Source organism: Coenobita brevimanus, chromosome 16, assembly GCF_032717465.1.
Source record: "Coenobita brevimanus isolate Jiangsu-jjx chromosome 16, ASM3271746v2, whole genome shotgun sequence".
NCBI classification, from domain to species: domain Eukaryota; kingdom Metazoa; phylum Arthropoda; class Malacostraca; order Decapoda; family Coenobitidae; genus Coenobita; species Coenobita brevimanus.
This window is the reverse complement of record NC_136969.1, coordinates 25,742,658-25,761,781: the sequence shown is the minus strand read 5'-3', so window position 1 is coordinate 25,761,781 and position 19,124 is coordinate 25,742,658. Positions and strand designations below refer to the sequence as shown.

General features: G+C 38.3%; 3 protein-coding genes across 3 annotated transcripts in view; all 3 read right to left on the bottom strand.

Moving 5' to 3' along the window:
• LOC145391009 (uncharacterized) overlaps positions 1–19,124 on the bottom strand; it is a 73,787-nt gene that overhangs the window by 42,553 nt on the left and 12,110 nt on the right. The gene's annotated exons all lie outside the window — the stretch shown is intronic.
• On the bottom strand, positions 1,244–18,559 carry LOC145390869 (ionotropic receptor 93a-like). Its single transcript, XM_080265609.1, has 6 exons — positions 18,511–18,559; positions 17,937–18,157; positions 17,263–17,443; positions 16,297–16,396; positions 2,194–2,323; positions 1,244–1,354 (listed from the first exon to the last, which is right to left on the bottom strand). Exons 1-6 carry the CDS (start codon positions 18,557–18,559, stop codon positions 1,244–1,246), a joined length of 792 nt encoding a protein of 263 aa, XP_080121735.1.
• On the bottom strand, positions 2,589–10,224 carry LOC145390870 (uncharacterized). Its single transcript, XM_080265610.1, has 11 exons — positions 10,131–10,224; positions 9,515–9,639; positions 9,107–9,223; positions 8,412–8,647; positions 8,034–8,162; positions 6,970–7,128; positions 6,672–6,762; positions 4,804–5,104; positions 4,230–4,450; positions 3,538–3,718; positions 2,589–2,692 (listed from the first exon to the last, which is right to left on the bottom strand). The coding sequence occupies exons 1-11, from the start codon at positions 10,222–10,224 to the stop codon at positions 2,589–2,591; spliced, it is 1,758 nt and encodes a 585-aa protein (XP_080121736.1).

The following is a 19,124-nucleotide window of genomic DNA, read 5'->3' as shown; positions in this document are numbered from 1 at the left end:
ATCTGTAAACACCAAAAACGTCGAAACTTAAGTTAATAAAAGATGCTACTTACCTGCGCGCAAAGATGTTTCGTTCGGTCAGAGAAGTTGGTTGTGACGATCGCTGTGCTTTCATGTTCGGTGTTTGAAAGTTATGCATCAGAGAATATTAAAAAGGTGGCAGCTATCTTGAGTTATAGCTGTCAGCATTAGGTGATAAAGGTTTATCAATAAATAAAAGTTTCCTCGATAAAGATACCTTACTCTGTCAGTGGGAGTACAACATGACTAGCAGGATCGCGTAACATCACGACTAATAACAACAGACTACCGTATAAGTAATTACAGCACGGTAAGATGTCACTAACAGCAAGACGGTACAATATTACTTACAGCAACGCGGTACTATATCACCTGCAGCAGCACGGTGCAATATCACTAACATTAACACTGTACAATATGACTAACAACAACACAGTGTCACATGACTCACGATCAAAGTGTAGGGGAAGATGAGGCTGGAATGTGATCTCCAACAACCTGGAGCAACATCTGAGCTCTGAGTGCTGACCGGCCTCAAGGGGCCCTTATATAAACAGTGAACACCTTTCCCTCCCCTCTCACTACACCAGCCAGTAAGTACCTACCCCTCCCCTCTCTCTGCACCACCCAGTAAACACCCCCCCCTCCCCTCTCACCACATCAGTCAGTGAACACATCCCCCTCCACTCTCACTATCCCCTGGCAATTTACCTACGCCAAAAGATCAACTACACAGATCAACTATAACAAGTAGATCAACTGGCTTACTAGGGACATGTCCACAAATTTTTATGATGATCCTCCCATTAGTGTTGTATAATTCCCTGGAACGACAGACACAGACAGACAAGTGTGACTCCATATCCCTACCCTCGATAGTAGAAGATACTGTCACACAGAATATAATGTTACAGCACATGTATACTTTAGACAGTGGATTATGAGAAAAAATCCAGTTAACATCTAAAATTATTAATACATGTTCTTACACAAACGGTAACAGTGATACCCATGAGAATACACGGCTGAGTGATACTGGATGCAACTCTTACACTTTGCCTTTTGTATGATTTTATATATAATTCTAAATGTTTTATACATTCATTTATTTGATACGTATGTACTGCTTTCCATATCAAACTAAAAATAAAGTAATTCATGTGAAGAGCTTTGTCAGCGACCGTGATGTGTGTGGTCGGTGATGGTCATAGTGGTCTGTGTCTTAAATGGCCACCTGGCCCTTCTGGCCCCACCTGGCTCCACCACACACCAGCTCCATCACCAGCATCACAACAGCCACTGTGAACCCATACCCAAGCACCGCAAACATGCCCTGGAAATGGATAACGCGGGATGTAGGGCAGTAATCCTTTCATTAATTGACTAAACTAATAATACCCCTGATACATGCGTAGTCAGTTTTTAAGACGTCACACATATATGTCTATAAAAGACCTATTAAAACAATTATTTAGTTCGAAATGATCTTGAAGCTACGGTAGAGACTGAATTATTTTCTACTATACCATAGTCTTGTATAGCCTTGACGTTTAATCTAGCCGTACACTCAGATAAAGTCAGTATAGACTAGTTCTCGGAGGACGATGTGGAGATTCATAAACTTTGTCCGTAACTCGTGTGTCTTTTCATCACCTACCGACAACTACCCTAACACTTCAACACAGGCTACTTCAATGTACCAGATATCAAGGCAAGTTCACTATGATCCCACAATATACAATGTGAAGATGGGGAGGGGGTAGTGTCCAAAGTACGTAGCTAGATTCTTAATTATAAAAGGCAGGTTTTACTGTGGTCTTTTTTTTTTTTTTTAATCCGAAATACCTACCTACACAAATAAATGTGACACAGTACATATTTACCTACGAGATATTAAAGATGCTCATTACTAGATTACATACATCCAAGTTTTTCACTGCTTCACTCCGGTGAAGTATTTTCTTATTTATTTTTTTTTACGTAATTCACTCTCGTTGTAAAAGGTTAATGAAAGCTATGTTTAGCCCACAGGTCCAAAAATCTTTCTTGAAACGAATAAAATCGTCTGGGTGTAACGATAAAATGCAATATCAGATTGAGCGGGATAAAAAGGAACAGTGAGGCAAATTTAACCAATTTTCAGTAATGATGGAAGTTACTATCATGGCTTACCCAAAGACTAGTGAGTGAGAGAATGGTGTTGACGGTGATGATCCTGGGTGGGTTCTTGCACATACTGGAGTTGGGTTCTGAGTACCTCATCCATCTATCGTACAACCCTGATTCCACCAACGTGTACGATCTAACCACAAGAAGAGACACTTGTAAGTCTGTATGTGAAGAATAACTCGGTAAGAAAAATGAAATGTGAAATACCGAGCTTTCGTCTGTTCGAACAAGACATCTCAGGGTGTATAAATTATGTAGGTATATGTATAAATTCATTATATACTTAAAGCCCTCCTGTGAAACGGAGTTCACAAATATTTGTTACTTTTTTTTAAGAATTATATTGTAACTATTGTTATTTATAGTATATTATTGCCTATTTTACTAAACTGGGGCACTTACAACTTTTTTATCCTTGGTAAAAAGAGGCTGTTCTTCTGAGTCACCATGGCCATAGGGTTGGTTGCGTAGACGCTCCTTGAAAGGTAAAAATCACAACGACCTGCAAAGAGAATTACTAGATATTATCAATACACAAGCGTATTTATACTATTAGAAGACTAATGAAGTGATCCCTTTCTGAATTACAAGATGCTTATTATTTTGAAATGCCAGACCAGTGCTTAACATTCGTCTAACAATTGCTTTTAGTTAATTTCCACCTTGCCTCTTGTCAACAGTCGTATGTCCTTGAAATCCTCATTTCTGTTATATGTATCAGTGTCAGTGTCTTTCTCTGCTGCCTGACATTATTAATTACAAGTGGAATTTGTAACAAGAGGAATCGTAACATTTTGACTGCTCTAGCACTACTCATATAGTTTATTAAAAAAAAATATATAAGCACGATTTAGAGGTAAAGGCTTTTGTTTTCTCCCTCTTTATGGTCCTTGAATTAACCAGCTCGTTAGGCGTAGGAGCCCTGATAACATTTAATTTATTCTAACTGATGACAGACGACTGAGAAGGAAACGGAGTTCTCAAAACTTCCTCTGATGAAATATTCAGTGAGCAGTGACTATCTTCCTTAATGATCCATGTAAATTCAAAAGAAGAATTCTGTTAGGTTAAATAACCTGACTATTTCACTCAGTAAAGTTATAGTAAAAACCAGTTTATATATCAGGACTAACTAGACTTGACCAGTTCAACAGCAGCTTATGTGTGTGTGTGTGTGTGTGTGTGTGTGTGTGTGTGTGTTCACGCTTTTTTAGAATGACAGCAATTACATAATAATATGTTGTAGGCTCGGTACTGTTATGATGCACTGATAGATTATAATGTACAGATAACTAAAAATTTATCAAATATACATAATTTCAGTAACTTTAGGAATCATATTGCAACCTGTGAGAGAGAAGCTTTTGGGAAGCAGGTTCATAAAGTTGATATCCCCGTCAAAAATGACGTGAGTGGCAGCGTGCACGACGGTCTCCATGCTGTTTTGTAATTCGACGAAGCTGTTGTAGGTGACTCGATTTGTCCCCATCAGTTTTCCCACTTCATGAAGTGGACCTGACGTGGCAGTCTGAAAAGGATAAGACTATCAAGGATTGTCTACTTTACGGTACCCGTATATATTTATGGGATTTTGAAACATGAATTTTTAATATTTCGAAAAAAAAAAAAAAAAAGGACATGGAAATGTCCGGCAGAAAATTTTGGTTATATGATTATCAAACATATGAAAATTACCAATGACCCATGAGTTACTGACTGAAAATAGCATCAGGAAATTAATTATTTATCGGAATCACTGATCCTACTTTAAATTAATCTGCTGCTTGATTGTGTTTCAGAAATTGTACGTGGCAAAAACAAAATGTTTTTAATAAACAGAAATTGCCGTAACCTTAGGGCAGCGTGTTACTATGATATGAATTTCATGAAGAGTTTAACCATAATTTCAGGCAAAACTGGTATGATTATTATTTTTTGTCGTCATAATTAACTAACAGCATATCAATTAAAGTATCGCATTATAGCCAGCCAATTAGATACCCTAAATATTTTACTATCCTGAAGAAACAACCACTCACTTCAATATATTTAATGATGAAAGTGTTTGGAACAAGAATTATCCGAACATCAGAGTTGTCAAGGACGTTCTCAAGGCTCTGGTAGGGTTCGTCGATGTATCTGACTGCCAGGAGGGACATGAGGTTGCCGACGTAGCCCTGTGTCAGCACCATGATCATCAGCATCCACACCCCCAGCATCACACGCTCCCACCACCACCGACTCTTAGTTCTCATTATATCTGGAAAACAAAATTTAGCCAAGCAATAGATATGGATCACCAGAATATATGATGGCCTGTTTCTGGCAGCTTTGGTGAAATAAATTTAGTGGTTACAGTAAGCTACCATTAGCGAGATGAAATTAAGCATCATCTAAGACAAGACAATGGTTGAGCATCATGAAAATATGTGGGCGAAACAACTGGCTCTTTTGGTATTCTCTCAGAGAAAAATTGACTAGTTCGGAAGCTAATAAGCCTGGATGCTGCCTACACTAACTCAGCCGCTCCCACTTAATCTAATCTCTCAGAGTCCCTCCAAAGTTAATCTAACATTACTCAGTGTAAACCACAACGTGGCAAACACTAGTTACCTTCTTGCAAAAGAACTCGCACACAGTTGAAGGTGTTGGTATCTGCCATGCCTGGTTCTTGCATATAACTTGGAACGCAGAAAGACAGAAGTAGCATCACAACGCATACTGCCCACAGTGCTGTCAGCACAGCCACCCAAACCTTTGGTCTAAGAGGCAGCAGGAAGCCCCAAGGGTCCACCTCAGGTCGACCACGGGCAGCGAGAATTAGATAATTTCCCATATACACAAATGGAGAGAAGTCCATCCAATAACTTCTGGTTATATCCATCATAAATGGTCCCGGAGTAAACTCAGCTTCCTGAAATGTGTTTTTGTAAAATATAATGAAGAACAGTGGAATGACGTATGTCGGGATACATTTCATAAAAGATTAATCTTTGCCACAATGTACTATGATGAGTAATTCGTGAGAAGGTTAACAAGTCGTTTTCTAAACTCAATATATTTACTGTATTGATCATGACATATTATTACAAGAGAACTTGTTCCCGAGCTAAAAGTCTGAAAATGAAACTGGCAAAAAAGTATTTGTTCAGATTATGTATACGTGAAACATGAGGATCGAATATTATGTTAGGGAATGTACAACTACTGTACAATGCTAAACGCCGTTGGAGGTCTTCAGAAATAGGTTTTAATGACAACAACTAAAAGAAAGGCTTAGCAAAAATTATTGTTAATATATATATATATATATATATATATATATATATATATATATATATATATATATATATATATATATATATATATATATATATTGTTACATAGCCTATGATTTCATCATCCTTTGTGTAATTCTAACGTACAGTATACTGCATATTTGATCACGAGCGAGTTCTACCTCACTGCCCCCTTCTCCCTTATAGTAGAGTAAGTCGTTCTTTCTGTTGTTCAGAGCAGGATTGTCAACTCTTTGTCCCCTATGGCTTCATTTGCGCGTCCTTCTTACAAGTTGTATCAAGCTCTGCCGGCTCCTATATAATGAGCTCAGTCTCTGCATTAATTGTCACTTAGATCTACTCCTCATTTTGCTCACATCTCTGTCCTCCCCTGTACAGTCGTTATTATTGTGAGTGCTCAGGAAGTCTCCAGCCATCTAGCAGCTGTGTAATTTGAGTATAAGTGTTATTACATTTTGTTCTTGTACTATATAGCATAAGGTGTTGATTCGTAGGCCTAGTAAAGTTTTTGTAATTCATATTGTCAGCCAGTTGTAATAATAATTTGTATCTGTAATAATATATCTTGCATTCACTGAGTATTATCTGGTTTTCTCATTTTATCAGGGCTGACTTAGATAAATTTACTCTTGCTAATTTCGTGTTAATAGAGGCTATTGCAGTTAACCATATCTTTAACCTGTTTTTTGCCATTACATTATCCTTATGAGTCCTGAATGTTTAGTTGTTAGTTTGAGCATTAAACTTTAACTTGTAATTTTACCTAACTCTTTTGTTTTGAACCTAGACTTTGCGGGACAGTAGTGATTTTAGTCTCTGTTCCGTAACAATATATATATATATATATATATATATATATATATATATATATATATATATATATATATATATATATATATATATATATATATATATATATATATATATATATAGCTGAAAAAGAGACGCTACTACATGCCCCAGGCCAAAGAGTATTTGGTGCACAGATGCTATGCATACTCTTGTTCTAACTTGGCGTAAAATTGCAATTCCATAATGAGAAGTTTGCTGCAATAAGAGATTAGCACTATGATAAGGAGGGAGGGGGTATCATTGACTTTTTCTGCCATCGATCTTCGTGGTATAAACTGCAAAACGACGATTATCTGAGCCAAGTTGAGGTAAACGAACTACAGAACTGACCTCACGTGTAACGAGTCCTAAAATGCCTGTCCAAGTCCCATCGCTTTGTAGTAAGCCCCAAGTCTTGTCAGGGGATCTTACGTACGTGTATCTGTCAGTGGGACGTGATTTAAGCACCTATGATGATATTGTAACCTTTTCCATAGCAAAAATTAAGTCGAGAGGGTACGTTCACATTCATATTTCATTTTTGCTAACTTAGGGCAAGTTGTGCAATCAACCAGCGTTTATTCATCATACCCAAATATTTTCAGTCAAACATATAGTGTATTAAAGCAAATGTGCATTAATAGCTCACGTGAAGTTCATGATTGTGGACAGCATCTCCGTAATGTTACCCGCTGGCCCCCCGAAGGTGAGTCGTTTGCCTTCTGGTGCCGTGGGGTCATCAACTGTATATGCCACCTGTGCCACTAACTCCTCCGCTGTCACTAGCACGTGTGGCCGGTGCGGGAACCTGAGGCAAGATGGTGTACGGTATAGTGTTGACTAGTAATGTCACTTGTGTTAATATATAATCTCAGGCAATGCATTTCTCATTCTGACAATATGATTGTATATTTATTTATTAAACACAAAACAGAACCTGGACATTATAAGCTATTGTTCTCCAGTATCAGTTGTGCTAACTTTCATCAGCTAAAGAAGACAACCGCGGTGATGGACCATGTTGTTGTGTAATGGTGACAACCTAAGGCCATTCAGATAGTTCAGAGTGATTAAGATTCTGGCTCAGGTACGTTAATTTAGATTCGAGAAAGCTGTTTCAATATAATTAGGTAAGTCACTGTCAATACTTTTCTTTTTTTACTCTAATTTGTCCTAAAACTTTCATCTGCTCATCTTAAATCATGAGTTATAACAATAGATCAATACTCGAATGTGATGGTAGTCACGAAGCGGTGATATGTGAAGGATGTAGGGCTTTAGTATTGTCTTTTTCTGCCACTAACCAATGAGAAGTAGGCCACAAAAGCACGAGCAACTGAACATAGTTATGGTAAAAAAAAAAAATGTATTTAGGGTACTGTATATTCAAGCATACTTCAGTCCATCCAGACCATTTAAGTCGCTCACGTTGGTTCAGTGTCATTTAGGTCCAGATACACGAATTAAGGTAAAATTACTCTCATTCTGGTAATTTCATCGAGTCAAAATATTTATTAATATATTTCTCGTCTCTTCCCCTGTAGGAATCATGACATATTGCGCCATCTCTTATCCAGTGTGCGAGTCGGTAATTTGCGGGAATGCAATAATAATATTAATACAAGTTACCATGCAAGATCTCTCATCTATGCAGCTCAGTGTCTCTGTGTTTAGCAATATTTTACAGGACCGTTGTCAAAACATAAAGTTTACCGTAAGAACTTCTGGGGAAAAAGATCTGGTGGATGGGTGAAAGTTAGACGTTGATTGATAGTCCATGATGCCACTTGTAATGGTTGGGATTCTGGGTCGGTGAACGGCAGCCATGAGAACACTTTGGTTCTGTTGATAAAAAAGCAATCCGTCCATTAATTAAAACCCAGAATAACCGACTATTTACTTTGTCTTCTTGTTCGGTTGCAACCAATAGTATCACAAGGTCAGTTATATATGAAGGTGTTAAATAATAATGTGAAAAACTTGAAAGACTCCGACCATTTCACTGGGTTTCAAAATTCATTGTTTAATGCCGCGATATTTACAATGGATCAGTATTTATTTTAGCAACTGTATACGGATAATACTCGTTACCTAGAGACTGGCAAGGTATCGTCCACAACAGCAACGAGAGAAGTGGTTCGTGAGAGAGTCCTGTGAAGGTGGGGAAGGGTCTGGAGTTGGAGGAGAGGGATGCGAGTGAATACGAGCAGCTTTGTTTTCTGGACCAGCAGGAGGTGGCTCTTGAAGGAGGACTCAGCGAAGGCGGCGAGGAAGGCTGGGTCATCGCTCACCACCACCATCGTCACGCACCACAACGCATCACCAAGCTAATGGCGCCAACATGGATAATATCACGAAACTAATGGTGCCAACATGAATAATGGTACGACAACGGAAGGACGATTTACACCCATCGAATATTATGTACAATTCTGGCTTTTGCTTAAGTCACTGGTGTGTCCTCGCCCTAAGTTCTCGTCGGTGGTTCATGGAACTGAAACAGGGATCTCTCGGTTGTGGGCCAAGTATACTTCTGAGTACACATTGCTAACTCGTTGGAATACTTAATTAACTAAACTGTTTTTTGTCTGGATCCCGCAGCCCGTTGACGTCTTTCTGTATTTCATGCTGGCTAAAGCAGGCAAAAGGGAACAGAGAGACGTCTACGGGAATAGTATTATTCAGTCGTGTGTTTTTTTGCGTGAATATTTTCAAGGAACTCTGATTTATTGCCTCCAGAAACCAGCTTCTTCACTCTAATTCATCTACATGCCTTGGCCACATACCTGTCGAGCTGTGGTTATAGTCTGTAAAAGCTGTTCGTATGTCATGCTGGTGTTTTGTTCACTAGTCTTCACCTCAAACACTCCGACTCCCCAAGGAGCATGTAAGTGTGCTAGGTCCTGAAAGAGAACGCGTAATGATAAATCTGTCCTATTCTTCACAACTGAAGGAACAATAAGGATAACTAGAACAATAAATGAAACATTTTAGCTGCAAGTATTACAGTTTTGATTAACTCTGGGCAGACTTTGGTTATCTAGTTCATTATGTTGCACAAAGGATTGAAGCCGATAATGTGAATACTTGTATCGTATAGAAATGCAAGTAATGACCTAATGTTTAGCTTGACCCTATCAGGCACTTCTATTGCAGCTCTAAGCAGTTTTTACATTATTGTTGTGCTTACTTACTTGTGTCATGGACATCGCCCATGAGGAGCCATCCGTCAGCAGTAGGACAGAAAAGTGAGAACACCGCTCTATGGCCAACATGTCATCCAGTTGTAGGTGGCTGTCCATTGATGCTATGGTCGTGCCTGACAAATACGAGGGTGGACAAAAGCACACTTGTACAGCACTGTTTTTAGTACAAGTGCTGGAGTATTTATTTGGCAGAATGCACCAAATTCAACCCTTCATCTACCAATGTCTTCTTTCTATTATATCAAAAGAAACATAGCGAAAAGCACGGAAAGATTCATATTAAGTCAATCAGTGACTGGTAATTGGCAAGGTTAGGTTGCATAGTTAATGTTCGTTTTATATTATAGCTCAGTTAAATCAAAAACTCTAACTACGAGTAGCTGTGTAATTATGGATAAGCAACCCTTTAAAAGACCATAATAGGAATTTTGTGCACCTCTTTTTTGTTATTGTGAAAACCAAGCAACTGAAATAATTAAGTACAACAAAATAACATGACGATATTTGATGATGAACATATAATTGCCAAGATCATAATAAAACTTTTATTTTATTTTTTATTTATTTTTATTTTTTTAAGCGCTATCCCTTTACTGCAGCTTACGTGTCCACGTGCCTGTGATGTGATGTAGGCGGGCATGGACAAGGAGGCAGGTGACTCCCATGCCGAGCCATAGTATCCCCACAGTAGTCGACATCATGCCACCACCACAACCACCACCGAAATACGTCACGACCACCACCGCACACATCCGCTACCACCACACGTCAAGACCACCACCGCACACCGCCACCACCACACTTCTAGACCACTACGTAATGCCTCGACCACTGTCGAAATATGTTACGATCACTATGGCACACCTACACCACCTTCATATCTATTTCTTAAACAAACCTGCATCATAACATTGGTTAGGCCAGCTTCATTATGAAACTTTAAAAATGCTCCTCGTAACTCATGGTATATATTTTGCATTAAGAATAACAGACATAAGACGGCACTCTTTTTCTGTGAAGAAATAAGGAAGATGACCATAATTTTTCTCTCATGACTTGAAGATTTCTTATTCAGAAAGAACAAAAGAGAGCGGAAAAATTATAATATACGCTACGAAAGAAAATCCCAGTTAGGAGAGGGACTTGATCATAAGTCTGTGAAGTCAAATCCTGACCAACTACTAGAAAGCAAAATCAATCTGTGGCTTATGTAAGTTCATTCTTATATTTTCCGTGTTGATGTCCATTTTCTGAATGAGGAAAATTACTTAGATATTTTCCCCACATACATGTGTATCTAAAACCACAAAATTGTCGTACGAAACTCTGATTTCCCTCATCTTTCAAGCACTGTTACCAACACATACGTCAGACTGATAAAACTTCATGGTATGTTATTCGAAGGAAAATGGATTTTATTCGATGCTGCATTTACAATATGCTTTTCATTACACATTAATATATATACCACAGCATATTACTCCTTTGCCATTAAGTAACAAAAATACTTACAATGTTTGGAAATATGTTTTTATTCCGTTTATTTCGTTTACATGAAATCATTGTCGTCTGGGAAACCTTTTAAATATCATGCAGATGGGAGAGCCTGGTTAAACACTCTAGTCAAGTACAAAAAATAGTTTATCACCTTACGAAGAAGCACAAGCAAGTCTGAAGCCTGTAATACCTATTTTTCGAGGAGGAAATACAAGAACGTTTGGTATGATACATGAAATACAGATTGTTCATAATTTTTCTAACCTAGGACAACATACATTATCGTTCTGAAAGAGATGGACAATAGCTTTTCAGTATGAAATAAGACTTGAATGTCTGTTGAAAGTATTATGCCATGTACTTATTAAATACGTGGTGTCTTGAAAATCTCAACGAAATGATGGCTTTGGTATGTAAATTCTCACTTAACTGAGAGCTCATGTAACTGAGAGAACAAATGAGATCTCACATCTCTTACCTGACATCATTCAGCTGTTTGCTCTGCTCAGCTTTGGGTAACAAAAACAATATTTAGCTTAGATATCACACTTTTCTGATTTTGCCTGTTTATAAGAGATACGCAGATGAATTTACATGAATGGGACCTTTATCTCTTCCTTGGGTCTTGCTAGTTTTTCTCAACGAACGATAAGGAAACTATGGCACTTGATGTGTTGGCAATTCATAATCTTGATACATAGAACCAATTCACTCGCCTTTCATATATAAAGAGTCTGTCTGGGTAGTATCTGTTTGGTTTGGCAGGGAATCTTTCAAAACAAAAAGAGTTTGCAAAGTTACTTTGAATGAAGTTGATTATGAGTACTTCAACTTTACGTTTACGTGAAACTCAGTAAAACCTGTACAGATCGGAGTATTTAGTATACCCATAGTGATAAAGGAAATCTGTTTGAATTGCTCTGAGATTCATTTCAGATAAATATATCTCATCATGGTGCAGTGCTATGGGATGGAACGCTTTAATACGGCTGTAAATTACTTTGCAATGTTTCCTTTTACTCGGTCGGCCAGTGCTACGTCTGTTCTCAACGTGTCCCTCCTGTTTCCACCGCCTGAGCCACCTGCAGACAGTGGTGACGGTGGACCCGGTTACGCAAGCTATGGCACGAGCTGACAGGCCCCCCATCCACAACCAGATGAAGTTGTTGCGTTCTGTTAGGGTGGTTGGACGTGAGGGCCGCTTTGTTTCCATGTTCTGTCTAAGAGAGATATTCAACAATTTAATATATAATAGAATTTGTTCTCCTGGTTACTTTGCATTGTGTGTAGGACCTACGATTTGTAGTTACTTTTGTTTAAGTCCTTCGCAAACGGGACATCTTTCACTGAACTCCTGTTGCTACTGGATATTTTATTAAGTACCAGATTATCAGCAAAGTGTTTGGTGAAGGCTGTTTATAAAAGTCATTCAGATCCAGAAATCTCTTCTGAGTTAAATACCTTCTGAATGTTGGAACATTATATAAAAATCCTGAACTATCTTTGGATTCTTTGAGAAGAGTTTGGATACTGGTAGTAAATTTGGGGTACAGGACGGCAAGAGGCCAGTAATGTCTTTCATTCATAGGCAGTGTTCGGCAATTTTTTTCAATCCATAATATATTTGTTGTAATGAGGTTCATCGAATAAAAAAAAAAAAAAATGTGCCACATAGACCGTAACTTAAAGCCTGCCTAGGATGGACTATGCCTGGAACGTCACTGGTTCTCTGCTTCAAATCCCGAAAGAGACCCACGAAGCAACCTAGATACTCTCCACCCCATGAAAGGCGTGGGAAACTGTAACAGGTTAATGAAGAATGAACATAAAACAGCAATAGGTTATAAACAAGAATAGTGGATCGAAATTCGTCAAAAGACAACAGTAAGAAGTCCTTATACAAGTCTTAAAAAAAAATATATATATATATTCTAAGCATCCCCACTAAAAATTAAGGAAAAGAAACAAACCTCAAAGCAACAGAAACAAAGCTCTAAATAAGAGAAATAAACCTCAAAGCAACAGAATCAAATCTCTAAGCAACAGACAAATTTCTAAGTAACAGAAACAAACCTCCAAGTAACAGGAAAAAAAACAAGCAATAGAAATAAAGCCAGAGCAACAGAAACAAACCCTGAAGCAACAGAAACAAATATCTAATCAAGAGAGAGGTTGGTACTTAGAGACAGGTTAGCTGGCATGACCGGGCTGCCTATCAAACCGTCTCTGGCTCTGTGTTACGGGTTATGAAGGAAAAATGATCCATGGGTACCACAAACATCACTTATTCCTTGGAGAAATGAACTGTCCCCACCAACTGCCTAAACAAGGAAAATATGTCTAAGGAACAATAAATGCTAATAAAAAACAAACAATTCCTTATCAAATATTAGTTATTCAACAAGAAAAAAAATTTAAACCAAAAAAATGAGTGCAAAGAAGTCCTCCGCCAGAATGAGGAGTGTAAAAAGAAAAACGTTTCTTTGAACAATTAAAACAAGTCTGAAAGAAACAGAAAAATGCCATAAACTAGTGTTAAAACTAAAGATTCCGTTGCCGCTAGCCGCTTAATTTTTTTTGTTAATTTCCTTTTGACCGAGATATTCGCTGTATTATCATGCTGTCTGAAATTCAGTGATCTGTAAACAACAAAAACGTCGAAACTTAAGTTAATAAAGGATGCTACTTACCTGCGCGCAAAAATGTTTCGTTCGGTCAGAGAAGTTGGTTGTGACGATCGCTGTGCTTTCATGTTCGGTGTTTGAAAGTTATGCATCATAGAATATTGAAAAGGTGGCAGCTATCTTGAGTTATAGCTGTCAGCATAAGGTGATAAAGGTTTATCAATAAATAAACATTTCCCCGATAAAGATACCTTACTCTGTCAGTGGGAGTACAACATGACTAACAGGACTGCATAACTTCATGACTAATAACAACAGAGTACCATATAACTAATAACAGCACGGTAAGATGTCACTAACATCAAGGCGGTACAATATCACTTACAGCAACGCGGTACTATATCACTTACAGCAACACGGTGCAGTTTCACTAACATTAACCCGGTACCATACGACAAACAACAACACAGTGCCACATGACTCACGATCAAAGTTTAGGGGAAGATGAGGCTGGAATGTGATCTCCAACAGCCTGGAGCAACATCTGAGCTCTGAGTGCTGATCGGCCTCATGGGGCCCTTATATAAACAGTGAACACCTTTCCCTCCCCTCTCACTACACCAGCCAGTAAGTACCTACCCCTCCCCTCTCACTGCACCACCCAGTAAACACCCCTCCCTTCCCTCTCACTGCACCACCCAGTAAACACCCCTCCCTTCCCTCTCACCACATCAGTCAGTGAACACATCCCCCTCCACTCTCACTATCCCTTGGCAATTTACCTACGCCAAGAGATCAACTACACAGATCAACTAAAACAAGTAGATCAACTGGCTTACTGGGGACATGTCCACATATTTTTATGTTGATCCTCCAATTAGTGCTGTATAATTCCCTGGAGAGACAGACATAGACAGACAAGTGTGACTACATAACCCTACCCTCGATGGTAGAAGATGCTGTCACGCAGAATATAATGTTACTGCACGTGTATACTTTAGATAGTGGATTATGAGAAAAAATCCAATTGACTTCTAACATTTATCAATATATGTTCTTACACAAACGGAGACAGTGATACCCACGAGAATACACTGCGATGAGTGATACTGAAAGCAACTCTTACACTTTGCCATTAGTATAATTTTATATATAAATTTAAATTATTTATGCATTCGTTTATTTGGTAAGTATATGCTGCTTTCCATATCAAACTTAAAATGAAGTAAGTAATTCACATGAAGAGCGTTGTCAGCAACGGTGATGTGTGTGGTCAGTGATGGTGATAGTCTTGTGTGTCCTAAGTGGCCACCTGACCCTTCTGGTCCCACCTGGCTCCACCACACATAAGCTCCATCAACAGCACCACAACAGCCACTATGAACCCATACCCAAGCACCGCAAACATGCCCTGGAAATGGATAACGAGGGATGTAGGGCAGTAATCCTTTCATTAATGGACTAAACTAATAATACCCCCTTTTACATGCGTAATCAGTTTTTACGACGTCACACATATATGTCTATAAAAGACGTATTAAAATAATTGTTTTGTTCGAAATGGTCTTGAGGTCACGGTAGAGACTGAATTATTTTCTACTATCCCACAGTCTTGTATAGCCTTGACGTTTAATTTAGCCGTACACTCACATGATGTCAGTATAGACTAGTTCTCGGAGGACGATGTGGAGACTCATAAACTTTGACCATAACTCGTGTGTCTCTCCATCATCCACCGACAACTGCCCTAACACTTCAACACAGGTTACTTCAATGTACCAGATAAGATGTCAAGTTCACTATGATCCCACAATATACCATGGGAAGATGGGGGGGGGGTAGTGTCCAAAGTACGTAGCTAGATTCGTAATTATACAAGGCAGGTTTTACTGTGGTCTTTTATTTTTATCCGAAATACCTACCTGCATAATTAAATGTGACACAGTACATAATTGCCTACGAAATATTAAAAATCCTCATTACTCGATTACATACACCCAAGTTTTTAACTGCTTCACTCCGGTGAAGTATTTTCTTATTTCATTTATTTTTTTTTACCTAATTCACTCTCGTTGTAAAGGGTTAATGAAAGCTATGTTTAGCCCACAGGTCCAAAAATCTCTCTTGAATCGAATAAAATCATCTTGGTGTAACGATAAAATGCAACATCAGATTGAGCGGGATAAAAGGTACAGTGAGGCAAATTTATCCTATTTTCAGTGATGATGGAAGTTACTATCATGCTTACCCAAAGACTAGTGAGTGAGAGAATTGTATTGACGGTGATGATCCTTGGTGGGTTCTTGCACATACTGGAGTTGGGTTCTGAGTACCTCATCCATTTATCGTACAGCCCTGATTCCACCAACGTGTACGATCTAACCACAAGAAAAGACACTTGTAAGTCTGTATGTGAAGAATAACTCGGTAAGAAAAATGAAATGTGAAATACCGAGCTCTCGTCTGTTCTAACAAGACATCTCAGGGTGTATAAATTATGTATGTATATGTGCAAATTTATCATATACCCAAAGCCCTCCTGTGAAACGGAGAAGATTGCAAATGTTTGTTACTTTTTCAAAGAATTATATTGTAACTATTGTTATTTGTAGTATATTATTGCCTATTTTACTAAACTGGGGCACTTACAACTTATTTATCCTTGGTAAAAAGAGGCTGTTCTTCTGAGTCACCATGGCCATAGGGTTGGTTGCGTAGACGCTCCTTGAAAGGTAAAAATCACAACGGCCTGCGAAGAGAATTACTAGATATTATCAATACACAAGAGTATTTATACTATTAGAAGACTAATGAAGTGATCCCTTTCTGAATTACAAGATGCTTATTATTTTCAAATGCCAGAGCAGTGTTTTACATCTGCCGAACATTCGCTTTTAGTTAATTTCCACCTTGCCTCTTGTTAATACTTGTATATCCCTGAGATCCTCATTTCTGTTATATGCATCAATGTCAGTGTCTTTCTCTCCTGCCTGACATTATTAATTACAAGTGGAAATTTAAGAAGAGGAGTCGCAACATCTTGACTGCTCCAGCATTACTTATGTAGTTTATTTTAGTAAAAGCACCATTTTGGGGTAAAGGCTTTTATTTTCTCTCTCTATATGGTCCTTGAACTACCCAGTTTGTCAGGAGTAGTAGCCGTGATAACATTTAATTTATTCTAACTGATGACAGACGACTGGGAAGGGAAAGGGAGTTCTCAAAACTTCCCCTCCTGAAATATTCAATCTATAGTGAGTATCTTCCTTAATGATCCATGTAAATTCAAAACAATAATTCTGTTAGCTTAAATAACCTATTTCACTCACTGAAGTCGTAGTAAAAGCCAGTTTATATTTCATGACTAACGAGACTTGACCAGTTCAACAGCAGCTTGTGTGTGTGTGTGTGTGTGTGTGTGTGTGTGTGTGTGTGTGTGTGTGTGTGTGTGTGTGTGTGTGTGTGTTTTCATGTTTTTATAGAATGACAGCAATTAAATATTAATATGTTGTTGGCTTGGTACTCCTATGATACACTGATACATTCTAAAATACAGAGAGCTAAAAATATTTTAAACATGCATAATTTAACTAACTTTAGTAATTATATTACAACCTGTGAGAGAAAAGCTTTTGGGAAGCAAGTTCATAAAGTTGATATCCACGTCAAAGATGACGTGAGTGGCAGCGCGCACGACGGTCTCCATGCTGTTTTGAAATTCGACGAAGTTGTTGTAGGTGACCCGTTTTGTCCCCATCATTTTCCCCAGTTCATGAAGTGGACCTGACGGGGCAGTCTGGAAAGAATAAGGCTATCAAAAATTGTCCACTCTACGGTATATGTTTATGGGATTTGGAAACACGACTTTTTAATTTTTCGGAAAAAAAGAGACATGTAAATGTCCGGCAGAATATTTTGGTTATATATCAAACTTATGAAAAATACCGATGACCCATGAGTTAATGACTGAAAATAGCATCAGAAACTTAATTACCTATCCAAATCATTGATCCAACTCATAAATTAATTTGCTGCTTTATGGTGTTTGAGAAATTGTAAATGGCAAAGACAAAATGTTTTTAATCGACAGAAATTGCGTAACCTCAGGGCAGCGTGTTACTATGGTACGAATTTCATGAATAGTTTAACCATAATTTCAGGCAAAACTGGTATGGTTATTATTTTTTGTCGCCATAATTAACTGACAGCATATCAATTAAAGTATCGCAATATAGCCAGCCAATTAGATACCCTAAATATTTTACTATCCTGAAGAAACAACCACTCACTTCAATATATTTAATGATGATAGTGTTTGGAACAACAATTATCCGAACATCAGAGTTGTCAAGGACGTCCTCAAGTCTCTGGTAGGGTTCGTCGATGTATCTGACTGCCAGGAGGGACATGAGGTTGCCGACGTAGCCCTGTGTCAGCACCACCATCATCAGCATCCACACCCCCAGAATCACACGCTCCCACCACCACCGACTCTTAGTTTTCTTTATGTCTGGAAGACAAAATTTAGTCAAGCAAAAGATATGGATCACCAAAATATTTGATGGCCTGTTTCTGGCAGCTTTGGTGAAACAGAAGTAGTTGTTACAGTAAGCTGCCACTTGTGAGATGAAATTAAGCATCATCTAACACAAGACAATGGTTAAGCATCATGAAAATATGTGGGCGAAACAACTAGCTCTTTTGGTATTCTCTCAGAGAAAAATTGACTAGTTCGGAAGCTAATTAGCCTGGATGCTGCCTACATTAACTCAGCCGCTCCTCCTTAATCTAATCTCTCAGAGTCCCTCCAGAGTCAATCTAAAATTACTCAGTGTAAACCACGACATGGCAAACACTATTTACCTTCTTGCAAAAGAACTCGCACACAGTTAAACGTGTTGGTATCTGCCATGCCTGGTTCTTGTATATAACTGGGAAGGCAGAACGACAGAAGCAGCATCACAACGCATACTGCCAACAGTACTGTCAGGACAGCCACCCAAACCTTTGGTCTAAGAGGCAACAGGAAGCCCCATGGGTCCACCTTAGGTCGACCACGTGCAGCGAGAATTAGATAATTTCCCATATACACAAATGGAGAGAAGTCCATCCATTGGCTTCTGGTTAAATCCATGTAAAATGGTCCCGGAGTAAACTCCACTTCCTGAAATGTGTTTTTGTAAAATATAATGAAGAACAGTAGAACAATGTATGTCGGGATATATTTCATAACAGATTAATCTTTGCCACAATGTACTATGATAAGTAATTCGTGAGAAGGTTAACATGTCGTTTTCTTAACTCAATATATTTACTGTATTGATCACGACCTGTTATTACAGAATTTGTTCCCGAGCTAAACGTCTGAAAAAGAATCTGACAAAAAAATATTTGTTCAGATGATGTATATGCTAAACATGAGGATCGATTTTTATGTAATTGAAAATACAACTACTGTACAATGCTAAACGCTGTAG

What these genes read in the sequence shown, in the direction of transcription:
- LOC145390870 (XM_080265610.1), bottom strand. Translation starts at nt 10,224, where the DNA reads ATGTCGACTACTGTGGGGATACTATGGCTCGGCATGGGAGTCACCTGC. An exon ending in TAGGACTCGTTACACGTGAG is followed by an intron (nt 5,105 to 6,671) that starts GTCAGTTCTGTA and finishes AACACATTTCAG; the next exon opens with GAAGCTGAGTTTACTCCGGG. An exon ending in GCGAGTTCTTTTGCAAGAAG is followed by an intron (nt 4,451 to 4,803) that starts GTAACTAGTGTT and finishes TTTGTTTTCCAG; the next exon opens with ATATAATGAGAACTAAGAGT.
- LOC145390869 (XM_080265609.1), bottom strand. Translation starts at nt 18,559, where the DNA reads ATGGCAGATACCAACACGTTTAACTGTGTGCGAGTTCTTTTGCAAGAA. An exon ending in CAAAAGCTTTTCTCTCACAG is followed by an intron (nt 16,397 to 17,262) that starts GTTGTAATATAA and finishes TTCTCTTCGCAG; the next exon opens with GCCGTTGTGATTTTTACCTT. An exon ending in TCTCACTCACTAGTCTTTGG is followed by an intron (nt 1,355 to 2,193) that starts GTAAGCCATGAT and finishes ATCCATTTCCAG; the next exon opens with GGCATGTTTGCGGTGCTTGG.